Source organism: Cyprinus carpio, chromosome A18 (genome assembly GCF_018340385.1).
Source record: "Cyprinus carpio isolate SPL01 chromosome A18, ASM1834038v1, whole genome shotgun sequence".
In the NCBI taxonomy this organism is placed as follows: Eukaryota; Metazoa; Chordata; class Actinopteri; order Cypriniformes; family Cyprinidae; genus Cyprinus; species Cyprinus carpio.
Window position 1 is genome coordinate 19908630 of NC_056589.1, and position 16226 is coordinate 19924855.

The window sequence follows — 16226 nt, forward strand, 5'->3', positions numbered from 1 at the left end:
ATTGCGTTGAGCTCTAATACGTGCATGTCCTGAATCATGTCAATGTCCTCTTTGGTTGACAAGGTGGGAATACAGAGTTGGTTGAGTATTTTAAAGCACCCTTTTTCTCTCAAGAGTCTGGACACAGAGCAGTATCACCTGGCACTTTTCATTATTTACACACCACGATGTCTGTGAAGACTACTGCACTGTTGTATCCCAAAGCCAAAAATAAGTGCAGCAGGATAAATGAAGTCAAAAGGGAGTTTTAGTTTTATGAAGAGGATCTTTAGTGTGTGAAACGGAGACAATGGAACATGTTGTTCTTATTGTGAATGCTAGGCAGACAACAAATACACATTGTGACCCACCATATTGATCTGAGGTTTATGTTATTGTTCTATGTGCACAGACTCATTAATGAGAAGTAAAATGGTATGGCTTCATATTTCAGTATCACCGTCTTGGGTGAAATACTTTTAGTTACCCATTTGTCTCATGGATGTCATGTAATACTACAACCATTGAAATACATGACAGCAGAACAGAGCCTAATGCATTTTGTCATTTTAATAACACTAAGCTGTTTGTCTGAGAGGTTTTATTCAAAGATTAATCTTGAAGTGTGATGTAATGTTTTAAACAAATACTACCTCACTGTAAAGATGCTTGATATTAAAATTTCAGTACCGTTCAGCCGATTAATTGTTTTCATGTTATGGCTGATTATGATAAATGGCTGATATTAAATTTGATGCAGTTTTGTCTAAATATAAATAAAATACTAAAAACTACAAAGCACCAGAACATCAAAATTGAATGTTGGCTGATACGATAAATTAAAAACTGTATATAATATTGGCTGATAACCTACACTACCATTCAGAAATGTTGGGTCATTTAAAAATCTAATCCAGCCATTACGCTTATTCAACACTGTGATGCTGAAAATGTAAATCTATGTGAGTGGCTTTGTGATAGCAAGATGCAGTCATACTACAGTGTTCAGTTCTACAGTGTTCAGTTGAATTATTTACAGAGTTAGCTTCTTTCAAATGAAAATTCCACTTTCAGTTCAATCTAACCCACCTTTCATTCAGTTAGCTTTCAATTACACACTTCATTATGTTCTGTAATGAGTCCAGTGATGTGCCTATACATTCCACCCTGAGGGCCTCATTGGGGTAATATATGCAATCCTATTTTGCACCCTTAGGCTTGTTGCCACTAATAAACAGAAGAATTCAGAGCATCATTTGTTCATAGAATTTCCCCTTAGGATTCTAAGGAATACGTCTTATGTAAATCCAACAGAACACAAGCTGCAATACAGAGTCGTGGATTACTGCACCTCCATCACATCTTAGTATCTTGTGTCTCAGTGATGCTCCACGGACTACTTAGACAGACAAACAAGACCCAGTCGCTTTAGAGGCAGACTGCTGAACTTTTCAGCATGTAGACAGAACAGCGGTGGAAGAGGTCACTTCCAGACAGCCTGTCCCCTCCAGTGCGCTTCCAGCTCATCTTCCTGCTCTTGTTCCACTCCGTGTCCTCGCCTGCGGCTTTCTGCCCCGGCCTGTTCTGAGTCTGAAGGAGAATAAATAATGAATCTTGATGACAGCAAGGAAACAGAATCTTTTGTTTGTACCCGCAGTGTTATTTTTCTCATTTTTTCCCGAACCCGACGTTGATGACCCACGGCCCGATGCAGGCATAATGAAGATCAGTGTAATGAGGCAGAGGAATACGAGGCCTCTAGTTAGACCCGAGCTGTTGGCACGGCAGTACTTGTCATTGTGTTGTTAATGGCCATGAACAGCTTGTTCTCCTTTGCTATTGTTGAGAATGCTCTTGTGGCGCTTGCGGGGCGATGAGAGGCTTTGACACTCCATGCTCTTAAGGTAATGTAAGCTCTCACCCTTGTGTGTTAGCAGGAGGCGAATAAGCCCAATGTTTCATTCCCTCCAAACTGGAGGTGCAATTTAGATTTAATATCGGGGATTTAGCAGCTGTTGCATTGGAGAGCTTCTAATGCTTGAGTCCCTCTCCTGAGTGTCCCTTTTCCTCAATCTTTTATTCTTTTTTGTCAATTAGACCTTTTCCCTGCTCTCTTGTGCTCTCTTGTTCTAAAGTTGAACACTAAATGTTTCTTCTCTCTTTTTCTCAATACCCAGGTGCCCTCTCTTTGCTTTAAGTCTGATAATTGGTCTGTCTGGTCTCCAGCTCGTCTGTGTCTGGTTGTCTGGTTCAGGCAAGCAGTGATCTTCCACAGCAGACATCTCCAGGGATTGTAGCCCGTGGTCTGAGGTGAGTCCTACCAGGATCCATCGCCTTTGCTCCTGTCTATCCTCATTCGCAATCACCATTATACCAGTTGGATCCACGCAGCTTTGATTAATAGAAATCAGTGTTCATTAGAGTCACCTGCACTTCAAGAGGAAGCACAGAATAATTTGATGTCAGATGCCTCATTATGGTACTCCTACTTAAAGCCATGACAAAAGTACAATCTTTTTCATACTCGAGAACCACTGCAAGTCTATGGGGATAACAGAGAGCCGCAGATGCATTTTGATTAAAGGCTAAGTGATCTTACGGTGCAAATCAGTGATTCATAATAAATGGAATTCATTACAGAAGAAGTGGTCTGATCATGCCTTAAAACTTATTGCTTTTGCCATCTACATACTGTATGTTTATAGCGGACATTCTACATTTACTTCTATAATTTGGATGTCACTTAGTGTTGTCAGTAACTGTCATGCATTAAAATTGGCATGTGTTTAAAGGTTAGCAGGACAAATCAACAGCTACTCACTGTAAAAATGGTAACCTGCAATTGGTTTTTGTTCCTACTTTGAAGAGCTGTTTCTACCTGATCTTACCTTTAAATTTAGTTTCAACATATACTACTGCTCAAAAGTTTGAGATCGGTAAGATATTTCTAGTCTCTTATCTTCGCAGATGCTGCATTTATTAAAACTACAGTAACAACAACTGTAATATTATGAAATATTATTACAATTTAAAATAACTGCTTTCTGTTTTAATATATTTTAAAATGTAATTAATTCTTGTAACGGCAATGCAGAATGCAAATTTTAAGCAGCTATTACTCCAGTCTTCAGTGTCACACAATCCTTCAAAAATCATTCTAATATGCTAATTTGGTGTTAGTTAAAAATGAACTTTTATTATTATTATTATTATTGTTGAATGCTTATTATTTTTTTTGTGGAAATAATAATGTTTTTTTTTTTTGATTATTAGTTGATGAGAAGTTTTTTAAGATGTTCTGAATTCATGTGTGACTTTTGATTAATTTAATTAATATATTTAAATTTTTTAGACTTTCCAGAACCGTTGTAACAGAGGTGAGTAAATGACTCTAACACTGACAGTGTTTTTGATTTTATGAACAAAAAAGCTAATAAAGAGGTCTTAGCTTCTGCGGTACCCTTGTAAAGGTTTTATCAATTGTGGTTCTGACCAACCATCAGAAGATTCTTAAAGATTTTACATCTTTTACGTTATTGTACATTTCAAAGTCTATACAAGCATGCAAAAATATTTATCTACCTAGGAATACAAATGAAACCAGTGTGCATCATTTTAACTTCCAAGTTGTCATTTTAGTGATACACTATAGGGAACGGCTGTTTGTAGAGCTGAGCAGAACATCATAACAGCCTTACTCTAATGGAGATATCTTACAGCTGTAAGGAATGATACGAAGTGTGGAATGATACAGCAGTGTCAAGTCAGCCTTCAAAGGGTGACTGTGTAAATGAACCTTTTTACAAAAATGAACATGACTTAAGTCTCTGCCTTTGAATGAACTATTATATAGTGGAAGTGAAATCAATATTGATTTTCTCTCACGCTAGAATGACCTGTGAAGACCTTTCAGTGTTCTCAGATTGGCAAGTGAGTGAAGCCAATTTTATTAGACACGTCATGCAAATCTTTAACAGTGTTAACAGATCAGGTATAGAGTCCAAACAAAGCTCAAAATCATAAAAATGTCACAAACACACTCACTTATGCCTCAGTAGGATGTAAATGGTTGTAATAGTGCTTCTTTTCTGATCAGATACATAAGAGTTGCCTAGAATCAAGCAAACTGTTGTTCTTGTGTCCTTCTGCAATACCCCCTGCCGTTTAACATAATCAGTGCTTTCACGCTTCGCTGGCCCATGCTTGAGCAGTGTGTCATTCACTTGCCCTTCTACATCTGTCTCTGTCATGTCAATTCATCACACACATGCTCATCTCCCATCATGTGTCTAATGAAATATCTTGACAGTTTAAACAAACTGTTCACCCTGTGTGATCTTAAAGAATCCTTCATCACTGACATGGGACTAATATCCTGTGCTAAGTGTTACAGAACATATACAGTAACACAAGTACGCATGAATATAATGTGCATAAATACCGGTGTATCGACCAGACGAATGAATCACACAATATTTGGACATTTTGAGATTATTAAGTAAATATTATGTAAAAAAAAAAAAAAAAAAAGTGTTAGTGTATATCTCATTTGTTTTAATTAAATTATATGAGTCTGTATCACACCATTATATCAGCCATCTGCCACCACACTTTGGTTATTCACCCATTTCGGTCAGCTGATAACAAAGACATTTCTTGATATTGATATTATTCTTAAAAAGTCATCTCTTTTCACTGCACTTCCAAGAATGTTCCAAGGGCTCCAATTTAGAAGAATGATAAAGGACTCTCTCACTCTCTCTCTTTCTCACTCTCATTCTCTCAGGAGGAGTCATGGGGCCGGTACGGGCCTACCCATTAGCCCTGCCTGTGCTGGCTGTTCTGGGCCTCATTATCAGCGCATGGAGTCTCAACCCAGATGACCCCAATGTCTGCAGTCACTGGGAGAGGTGAGAGAGGGGCTCTCTCGTGTTAAACTCCTTCTGGATTTACCTTCCGTTTATCAATTGCAGGATTCACACAGTGTAGTTATTCCTCTCTGACATGCCAGAAGGATGTTTTGGTCAAAAGAGGAATGTAATTTAATGGTTATCTGGTTTATGTCTGTGTGATTGTTTGAGTTATAATGGGCTGTGGCTGTGTTCATGGTAAAAATTTATGTGTCTGAAATTAATGAATGAATTTATTTATTTATTTATTTATTTATTTATTTATTTATTTATTTATTTATTTATTTATCATACATAAATTGTACATTGTATGGATACTTAATAAGAATATTCTTAATATGAGAATATTATAAGATATAAGATTCTTAATATAAGAATATTCTGAAATAATAATAATAATCTAAATAATTAACAATACCTCAACTTCTACTAATGATAGTAAGTGTTTTTAGTATTGTTATTAAACAAAAAAATTATAATACAATTTAATAATAATTATTATTATTATTAGGGGTGTCCCCGACTAAGGATTTTCATAGTTGAATCGGAATTTTCGAATCTTGTCGATATTCGACTGATAGTCGAATCGTATGTTTTGGGGGCGGGGCAAAATACATTACCAAGAGTCAAGTCAGACATTCGACAGTCATAATTACGTTAACACTAATTTACATTAAAATGTGTAACAGATGCCTCACAGATACAAACGAGGTAAATAATGTTTTATGTTTTGATCAAACCTAAGAATTCACAGCATTTTTTACAATAGTGCTCTCATTATAACATTATGTATATGACAGTAGTTATTAATGTTCTGCATTTCTGTTTTTTGTTTTTTTCGGTTGAGTTGGCTGATGTTGTAGAATTTGATAGCATTTTTTTTAATGTTTTTGATTTGACTGATATTTTATTTATTATTTATTTTGTTTTGATTTTTATACAACATAACATTAATATTACGACTTACAGGCAATCTGCACAAAATGCCCCGAATGCACGAATGTGTAGCTCTGAATGAACTCCTTTTGTGGATGTGTTCTTCACACAACAACGTGTAGAAACACAGCAACTAAACTCTAAAAATTCACAGTGTTTTATTATAATAGTATCCTTATTATAATTGTTATGTATATGACAGTCCCAGTCATAGTTATTAATATTCTGTATTGTTGTTTGTCCTGCTCACGCTGCGCACTGAAGAGATAGTCACCTTAGTACTACAATGAAGTGCTTTACTGCAGATTATATTTGTTATGTTTTATTGGAGATTAATTTTACATAATGGATATTTTAAGAGGTTGGTATTTTTTGAAATATATTTTAACCTGCTGTAATGTTTCCAGTCTTTCACTGTGCCTGTGTCAATTTGAGTCTTGTTAAAGTTTTAAATCCCGCCGCCAAAATGCTCCTCTGTCGGTCACGGATTATGGAAAGTTAAACTTAAATCTATAAAGGTGGTTGGATTTATTCACGCATGTTAAAATATTTATTTAAAGCTTCTTTCATTTCAGATTCTTATATACAGAATTATTTTAATAGGCTGTATATTAACTTATTGGGAGAAAACCAGTAGTTCTATGTGAAATCAGACCCCATATAGCAAAAATGGCATGATCATAAATTTTATTTATATTTGTTTTAATAGGTTTTTTATTAACTTTTTGGGCATAATGGCATAATGCATCGAATCTTCGACTATTTAAAATTCCCCATAATTATTATTATTATATTTTAAAACTTTAAAAACAATGTTGTGATGCTGCTTACAGGCTTCTCATCATATAAAATCGTTCAACTACAGCCAAGCTACTATTTTGAAAAGCAGTATAAATTAAACTACAAAATCAGACAATCTCAGTTAGGATAACTGGATCCAACTTGAAGAGATACATTTACAACAATAAATACACTAGAATACACCGTAATTTATGTAACTGAGTTGAATACATAGCAATAAGCATTTAAGTGAATATTTGGTGGGGCTCAAATTATGTTTAGGAGTCCATTGGATTTAATATAAAGCTGGATATATGTATTGCATTTAAGTGACGTCAATATATTGCCAGTACAAACATTTGAATGTGATGTTAAATACAACTTAATATGTTTGTCAACTGCTGCTTGCTGAAAAAAATAGCTTATTACTAAAAAAATCAACAATATTGTGAACAGCTGAGCTACAGATAAAGGTAGTCAAGTTAGTAGCGTAAGAAGTAATGCTACTAACTTGACTACTTTTTTTAGTAGTTAGTTTTTCAAAATAATGTTGATTTTGTGTCAAGTTAATGCCCAGTGTCAAGTAAGGTGAATCCCCAACACTGATCGTGTTGCCTGAAATAAAAAGTTGTTTTATATATTTATATTTATGGTCAGAATCGAACAGAATGGATATTACTTGAATGGATATGTGATGAAAATTTACAACAGTGGTTAAACTTTTGTTCTGTATAAGGTGGGGTGTAAGTGGTTATGAGCTGTTTGGATTAGTCGAAAAACACACAATGTGCATTTCAGTTCTATTCTGTTATCTCAGAGATTTAGGGGATTTACATTTGTTTGTTCCTGTATTGACTGTATTCACTTTTAATAGCACAGTTAAAGCAATGTAAAGGATTGTGTTTGGGAGTGTTGATCTGGTTACACTTGCCTACAGGTATTAGGTTCACTTACTAAATACACAAAACAATATTGATGTTCTTATTATTAACCTTGTGTGTGTGTGTGTGTGTGTGTGTTTTTGTGTTTGTGTTTTTTTGTTTGTGTGTGTGTGTGTGTGTGTGTGTGTGAGGGAGGGAGGGAGGGAGAGTAAGGATAAGTTGCTAAAATAAAACAGGCAGAACAGCATACAGTTGACCAGAACAATCTCTTTGGACTGAACCTATTGCCTGAAAAATTATTGTTTTTAAAGGGTCTTATCAGTTATAACAAATAAGCAGGAGCAATTGCCTCTGCAGAGAGGAGGACAGAGGGCTGCAGAGATGATTGAGTTTTAGCATTGCTTCCAAGAAAGAGAATACTTCTGAGCTTTAGTTTCATTTTGTTGGCAACAGTTTTGTAACTTTTTTTCAAGGAAGTTGGAACAAGACATCTTGTTTTTCTAGATTTGCTGTAGCTTTGGAAGGGAAATAGTCTTGTTATTATTAGAGATAACAAGTTGTTTTGAACTTCAAGCAAAATAGATGGATACTTGTCTGAATATTACATTTGGGTATGTTATGGTTTTGTTTCTTGGGATACAGTACCTTCACAGTACAGTTAATTACAAGCAGTACCAGCAAATTCTTTGTTTCCCTGCAGCATAATCATGTTTGGGCAATTTCAGGTAAGGGTCCCACACGGCAAGTTGTCACTTTTTACTCCAGTGGCTATTTCTTGGGGTAGGTTTATTGCTGCATATGCAAATACGCAAATGTCCTGACTACAAAAAAGCTCAAACTTTGCACCCTTAATGCTCAGGACCAAATATACAGTTCCTTTAACACGTTTTGACCAATAGCAGGGAATGCTGCCATACTATATGGGCTACGTTGTCACAATGGAAAATGCCATTAAAAAGGCAATTATACTTTTTTTTAAAGAATAAATAAGCAATAAAACAATTATGTACTGTATGCATTTAATGCACTTTACAGCAAAAATGTGTAAGGTATCAAGCCATATATTGACCTAGTTGGTTCTTAACCAGGGAGTTGAGGCTTCTGGGGAGCCTCAGCAAAATTCCAAGGGGTCCACAGGATGACTTTAATTATATATATACACACTCCCAATTTCTGTTAATAAAAAGTAAGAAAAAAAAGCAGTGTTTTTGTAATTACAGCAGAAGTGCCAGAGGTAGTATCAGTATTTTAATATTGTATTAGACAGTGGGGCCTAAAGTCTAAAGGGTTGAGGAACCTGAATGTATTTCAGCAAGAAAAAAAAAAATTATATTTTTATTTATATATTTAAATTTCTCCTTGGTCTTTCTCTCTTTCAGCTACGCAGTGACTGTTCAGGAGTCCTACGCTCATCCTTTTGACCAGATCTACTACACCAGGTGCACCGACATCCTCAATTGGTTTAAATGCACCAGACACAGGTGAGCATGACCCTGACCTTTGAACTACAGTTGTCACGATTCCACTTCATGGCAACAAGCAGCACTCCCCTACCAGACACATAAAAACCAAGGTGCCGATGTGCCAGTGTCTTTATTACCAAGTGTTAATGTTACTAGCCGTGATTGTAGTGGTCAGAGTCGGAATGGAAATGGCTGTTTGACTGTCACCCGACATTACATTGGTTTTAATTGCTGCATTAAAGACTTTATCGTCAGTGTCCCGGCTAAAAGCTGTGGGCTCAATGAGTGCTACAATGTTGCATTTAGAGGCGAGATGTCCTTCACCGAACACGGAAACTTTTCCTTAACTCACTTTAATTATGTTTATTTCTCCCCTTGCCACCTCTAGGGTGTAGCTTGGATTAGACACAAACAAAAAAGCTAACTGTAGCCAGGTGCATAATGTCCTTGTGTCTCTGCCCTTGTGAAGTTCACCTGCCAGGTAACTGATGTTCATGCTTTCGCTTATGTGTATGTGTACGTGTTTCCATCTCAGGACCAGCTACAAGACAGCTTATCGGCGTGGAGTGAGGACCATGTACCGTCGACGTTCTCAATGCTGCCCTGGCTACTTCGAGAGCGGAGACTTGTGTGTCCGTGAGTGTCTTTCATATTTCACTTATCCTCTTAAATCAGCACAGTTCAATTTCTCTTTCTTGCAAGTGGTTATGAGCACAATAAAAGCATTCATCTGCTTGAGCGATGTCCTCTAAAGCCTTGAACCCAGCTCCTTTATCTGGAAGGCATTCTTCAAAATCTCAGCCATCTTTGAGGCATTTTTGCAACTGCATATTTCAGGCATAATTTGTGCCTTTCATTACTAGTTCTACTCATATTGGGTTTGCTCGTATTTTCAGTTTTACACTGCCAGTACGCCATTACAGTTGCGTTAATAGCATTCAGTTATCGCTCATTTTTAGAAAAAGGAATCTTGAGTGATTCAGTGCAAATACAATGTTCTAATTCCTCCCTTTCTGGAGATAATACTCTAATTAAGGAAATAACAACTTTCCCTTGCTGTGGTCTGAATGATAGATTTTAGCGATTATTTTATGAGCAAAAAATGTTTTTATACTAGATTTTTTTTTTTTTTTTCTGCCAAGACTGTAAATGTGTGTTTTGTTTCTCAGGATTGGTTATTGTGTTGGCCTGACTCATTATTCTTTAATGTGTTTTAATCACGAGTGAGCAAATCCTGTCAATCAGCTCAGACCTTTGGCTCGCACGGTTCAGTGGTTGTTTGACAATATGCAAAAATCTCTGTGTGGAAGGACCTCACACAGAACCGTGTCAAGGTGATGAGGTAAATGACAGTCTTACTGAGCTCCAGGGAGAGGATAAAAATCAGCACAAGTAGCTTAAGAGCAAATGGGATTTGATGCCCTCACAGCTACTCGGCCTTATTAACAAGAGACGGGCTTTCTGATGGATGGCTAAATATGGACAACTATGTTGCCCATAAGAGCTGATGAAACTAATACCTGTGGTCATCTTTTTAGGCTTTGAATATGTAAGGTTATGAATAATGTATTCTGTCCCAACTCAGTGTCCACTCCTAAAGCATCTTGACATTAATAAGCATAATGTTATGTAATTCTTCAGCCTGTGCGTTTTAAATGGACTCCCATGAGAATGAAAGAAATTAACAGCCTACATTAATTCAGGATATGGTCTGCTGTGGTGTTCAGCTCTGCAGGAATCATAAAACTTTACTTCAGTTCAGTGTTATGAAGAGAGGTGGATAAGCCACAGACGGTGTGGACGGTTGAAATGCTGATTACTAACCTGCGATGCCTTTAAATGAAGTCACACTAATTCATAATTAATCTTCATTTTAATTTCACAATATCAAAGAGAATTTTACACTTTACCATGGAACAAGCCATGAGACCCAGCAGCTGTTTTGCTGTCATTGTGTCACAGGGACCTAACCGGCATTGTCAGTCTTTGTAGTTTGATTTAAAAGCCTAGACATTTACATATGCCACAGAAATCAGTTTTTATGATCCAAGGACATTTTTAATTTTACGGTTTCACACCTTGCTCTCATGACAGCAGGTACTGAGAAATTTAATATTTCAAGCAGTTATTTAATTGATATATTTGCTCATGCTGTTTCTCTTTTTAGCTTTGAAAGGATTAATTAATCCAAAAATGAAAACCTATTTATTTAAAACCTGTTTATTTCTTTGGTGGAACATAGTCAATGTCCAAGCAATGAAAGTTGAAACTTTTTTTTATTTTTTTTCCTAACTATTTATTTTTCTACTTTTATAACATAACATAATAACATAACATAACATAACATAACATATTTTTTTTAAATGTGAGATCCCCTGGTCCCCATCTACTTAAATTGTATGGAGGAGAGCAGCGTGACCATTCTTCATATTTTTTTCATTTTGAATTGCACAGAAATAAGAAATTGAATAAAGCAGTACAAGAAGAGCATGATTAAATGATGATGTAATTTTTATTTTGGGGTTACCTATTCCTCTTACAATTAAACTAATTTACCAATTGACCAAATCCTCTTGAATTTCTTTTGGTTCCCATTGAATAAAATTTAGAATATTGAACAATAGGAGCCAAAAGAGAGAAATACATGGATTGCAACCCTCTTGTAAATCAGCAGCTTGTTCACCAGATGTTGTTCTTTTGTTACTAAAGGTCATTGTAGAAAGGAGGAGGTTTCAACAATGACCTTTTTAACAGGAATTTTTTTATGGCTGAATGCGAGTGACCATGGTCTGTTGAAGATAAAGTTGATCTCATGTTTCTGTCCTTATTGAGTGGGATTGTGTCCAGCTTTGTCTGTAGCCTGAAGGCACTGCTAACAACCACGGGATTAGGTGCAGCTGGGATAGGGATCAGTTTTGACATTGTCTGGTGGTCCGAGTGAAAGAAGGCAATGACAATAATCAGTAATGTTCCCATTACCACACAATAGCTGCCACAATTTCATGTTAACAGTTGCTTCTGTAATGGAACCACACCATCTGTGGAGAAGATAGTGGGCATAATTTTTTTTTTCCCTCAGTGACTTCATGGTACGTTTATTGCCTCTGTGCACATAGAGGTGACCAAATTATGCTTTATAAAATGAGTAGTTCCAACTCTGACTGGTAAAATAGGTAAAATCAGTTGTTTGTGCACCAAGATGCTACCTTGCGTGCAACCATGAACAATCTATTTTTAGGCTAATATGCTGAGTTACTTGGTGGAAGAATTTTTATTGTGAATATTAATAAAAGCATTTATTTATTGAGCATTTTCTTGTTTCTCTACTTTGCATTTTATAAAAGCAGTAAACATCTAGAAGCTGTATGTAACAGATATTTTACTTCCCTTAAGCACAGTTTGCTTTTTTAATAGATTTTGCCAACCTGTATTTGGCATTGATTTAATGAACATAATCAATTAATTTATTTTAATTGACTTAATTTATTTAATTTGTGGACTTTTGCCTATTTGTTAGACTTTTAGCAAATAGAGCACAGGCCAGACTGGGTGGCAAACCTGTGTTACCTGTACAACCTAAAGAGACACTAACTTCACAAACCAAGTCTCCAACAAATGTGTATTGTTAAAAGTATTTCTTCATTTAGACATTTTTTTTGTTCAGACTTTATTTCCAGGTATAATTTGACCATTGTATGTTAGGTGCCAGCAAGAAGTGATCTAATAAGGATTTTTTTGTGCTATGGTGACCTTAGAGAGGGCTGTGGGTTTTCAGGTTGTTGTTTTTTTTGCTGTATCTGCTCTGTGTATAATCCTACTGCTCTCAATGGCAGGATTAAGAGCTTTGTAGAACTAGCTATGTTCACTTTGTCGTGACAAGAGGAGGTATTAAAGCCATTTTCATTACATATGTGTGGATCTTTGCTTTTCTTCTCAATCTGAACACCTCAGGGTTTAACTCTCATATGTGCCTTTTATGAGCTGCTTTCCTGGTAGAATCAGACCCTTGTACATTAGCTGAAAGGTGACATGTTTGTGGGTGTCCACAGGTGGGTCAATCGAACAAGACTGAACAAGACTTTTTCTTGTTTTATGGGCCCAAATCATGTGTCATTTAACCTACATGCAATATTCCTATCAATCCCAAACTATCAGTGGACTTAAAAAGGCTCTTCTGTAGTAACTGTAGGTTGTTAGCCAATGAGTCTATTCCTATCATAACACCAGCACTGTTTTTGCAAGTGTCGATTGTGCATTTAATGTGGAGAAGGCAATCTTGCTCATACTGCGCTAAAATGACTTTTCTTTGCAGAAGGAAACCGTACATGGAGCCAAAGCAGTTTACACCATCTGGTCAGAAGAGTCTCAAATAGTTAGTGATGCAGTATTAATGATGCTATGTGCATGCTGCAGCTTCTTGCTGTAGAATTAGATGCTCTAATAAAGTCCCATGCACCATCGCAAAGTAGATTTTACATCTTAGTTTTAATGATGGATTAGATGTGAATTTTTTTTTTTTTTTATTTTTTTTTTTTTTTGCAAATCCTGTTTTAGAAGTGTTTGTTATTTAGAAGTTCATGCATAATACTAGGATATATAACAGATTATTTATGGTAGATGCATACAGTAATAACCTTGGATTATTTAATGATTTGATTGATTGACTGATTGTCAAACTGTATGTTTAAATCTTTGGCCTGATGAGTATTCGGTGTAATAATGCATGACAATTACAATTAGCTCTATTGTTACACGGTATGATAACGCCAGTGTGTAATGAGATTAGCCTTTTATCAAAATGAAAGACATAATTTTTCCCCACAGCCTGCAGACATAGACCTTTTTTGTGTAGAAGGAAGAAGATTCATTGAATTTTAATTAAAATGCAGGACTTATTTTCTGAAGTATTATAGACATGTTCATCAGTTCAGACTGAGTCATCAATTCAGAAGGCATGCTTTATCCTTTCACCTGCGTTACATAAATTAATTGTAATTTGCTGAAAAGATGTGACAAATTAACATTTTGTCTCTGTCTGTTGTCTGATCAGAAATTGCTGATTGTAACAAAAATCATTTAATCATCAGAGTTTTCTAAACCTCCCTTTTGAGCACGTTGTATGGCTTCATTGATTTCAGGAAGTCAAATTGATGTCTTTGTCAGCACAAAATGCTAAGGGTTTTTCTTTTTCTTAAGCTGGGGGAGAACTGGCATGCTTGAATATCAGGTTCTCAGTGCTGTGCAAATCCATACTGCATTATTTGCCAGTGGCAGGTTTAGCATTTTCTGTGTGTGGAGCATTTCTGCTCTAAGCACCATCCTCTGGGTATTTGGAATTCTCCCTCTCTCCCATCCCCTTCCTGTGCTTATGTCCAGTATTGAGGGCCCAGGTGAAGGCTGCAAGAGCGATAATCTATAACCATGCTGGCCAGGAATGAGGGCAAGTCCTGCCTCATCCTTTACCTTTATGCAGCCAGCTTTAGTGTGTGCCAGCATCAAAACATGCACACACATTAACATTAATTCATGCTTATGAGCTTGATTTATTTGCATGCACAAAAATGTTTATATTTATTCTGAGAGGCTCGTCTCAACTTTTTCAACCCAGAAGCCAATTTGCAATGTCTGCATACAAACATGTTCTGGAACTTTTATGGGGTTTACTCTTCTTTCTTTTAGATATGTGAAGGTCACATTCACTGGACACAGTCATAGATTTTTTTTATCCCAGACTCTTAGTTTTATTTTGATTTTAACTGTGAAAATCCAGTGTAATATTTAAATTTTTATCATTATTGTCTGATAGTTGAGCTGTCATTTCCATCACAACCAATCACAACAAACAAATTTTGCCCTATAATAAAATTAGATGTGATGTGTTAAGAAAACAAAGAAAAGTCAAAGTAAACACAATGAATATTTTTGGATCTATGAATTGCTTATGTTCTTTTATTATTAGTCACTTTGGATAAAAATTGTCTGCCAAATGCAATGTAATATTGTTAAGAAAACAAAGAAAACCCACCACCCACCCACCCACACACACACACACACACACACACCTACACACACACACACACACACACACACACACACACATATATATATATATATATATATATATATATATATATATTTTTTTACAAATGCAATGTAATATATAAATATTTATGTGTTTTTGTATGTTGATGTTGAAGAGATATGGTATTGTGATATTTTCAGGATATTATATTTTTACAGTTTTATCACAGTTCTTTTTCATGTTGGTTTTACTATTTTGCAAGTTGTCTGAGCAATACAGCCAAACTAATTTGTGCATCTCAATAAATTAGAATGTCGTGGAAAAGTTCATTTATTTCAGTAATTCAACTCAAATTGTGAAACTTGTGTATTAAATAAATTCAGCGCACACAGACTGAAGTAGTTTAAGTCTTTGGTTCTTTTAATTGTGATGATTTTGGCTCACATTTAACAAAAACCCACCAATTCACTATCTCAACTAATTAGAATATGGTGACATGCCAATCAGCTAATCGACTCAAAACACCTGCAAAGGTTTCCTGAGCCTTCAATGGTCTCTCAGTTTGGTTCACTAGGCTACACAATCTTGGGGAAGACTGCTGATCTGACAGTTGTCCTGAAGACAATCATTTAGGGCTGCACGATTAATCGCATGCATTTGTCATGCGTGTCTCATCAGTAAAGCCGGTTCCGTGATTAGCGGTAAATGTCTGTCACCTGTTTTTTCAAACGGGAGCGGCAGTTAATACACAGAGCCGTAGTTCACTGACAAGCTACGCTATATCGTGTTCATAATCGAATGCGATTAATCTCAATTATGAACAGAATATTGCGTAGCTTGTAAGTGAACTACGGCTCTGTGTATTAACTGCCGCTCCCGTTTGAAAACAGGTGACAGACATTTACCGCTAATCACGGAACCGGCTTTACTGATGAGACACGCATGACAAATGCATGCGATTAATCGTGCAGCCCTATTGTAAGTGAAACCCTTCACAAGGAGGGTAAGCCACAAACATTCATTGCCAAAGAAGCTGGCTGTTCACAGAATGCTGTATCCAAGCATGTTAACAGAAAGTTGAGTGGAAGGAAAAAGTGTGGAAGAAAAAGATGCACAACCAACCGAGAGAACCACAGCCTTATGAGGATTGTCAAGCAAAATCGATTCAAGAATTTGAGTGAACTTCACAAGGAATGGACTGAGGCTGGGGTCAAGGTATGAGGATTGTCAAGAAAAAGGCGTGTCAAGGAATTTG

The 16226-nt window shown here is 36.1% G+C and overlaps 1 protein-coding gene across 5 annotated transcripts in view; it reads left to right on the forward strand.

Annotated features, from left to right (window-relative positions):
• LOC109110482 (multiple epidermal growth factor-like domains protein 11) overlaps positions 1 to 16226 on the forward strand; it is a 109795-nt gene that overhangs the window by 22040 nt on the left and 71529 nt on the right. For all 5 annotated transcript variants that reach the window (XM_042775318.1, XM_042775320.1, XM_042775319.1 and 2 more), the window contains exons 2-5: positions 2157 to 2289; positions 4766 to 4889; positions 8866 to 8967; positions 9485 to 9585. In XM_042775318.1, the coding sequence (XP_042631252.1) occupies positions 4774 to 4889; positions 8866 to 8967; positions 9485 to 9585 (319 nt within the window). In that variant the 5' untranslated portion in view covers positions 2157 to 2289; positions 4766 to 4773. The remainder of the gene's footprint in view (positions 1 to 2156; positions 2290 to 4765; positions 4890 to 8865; positions 8968 to 9484; positions 9586 to 16226) is intronic.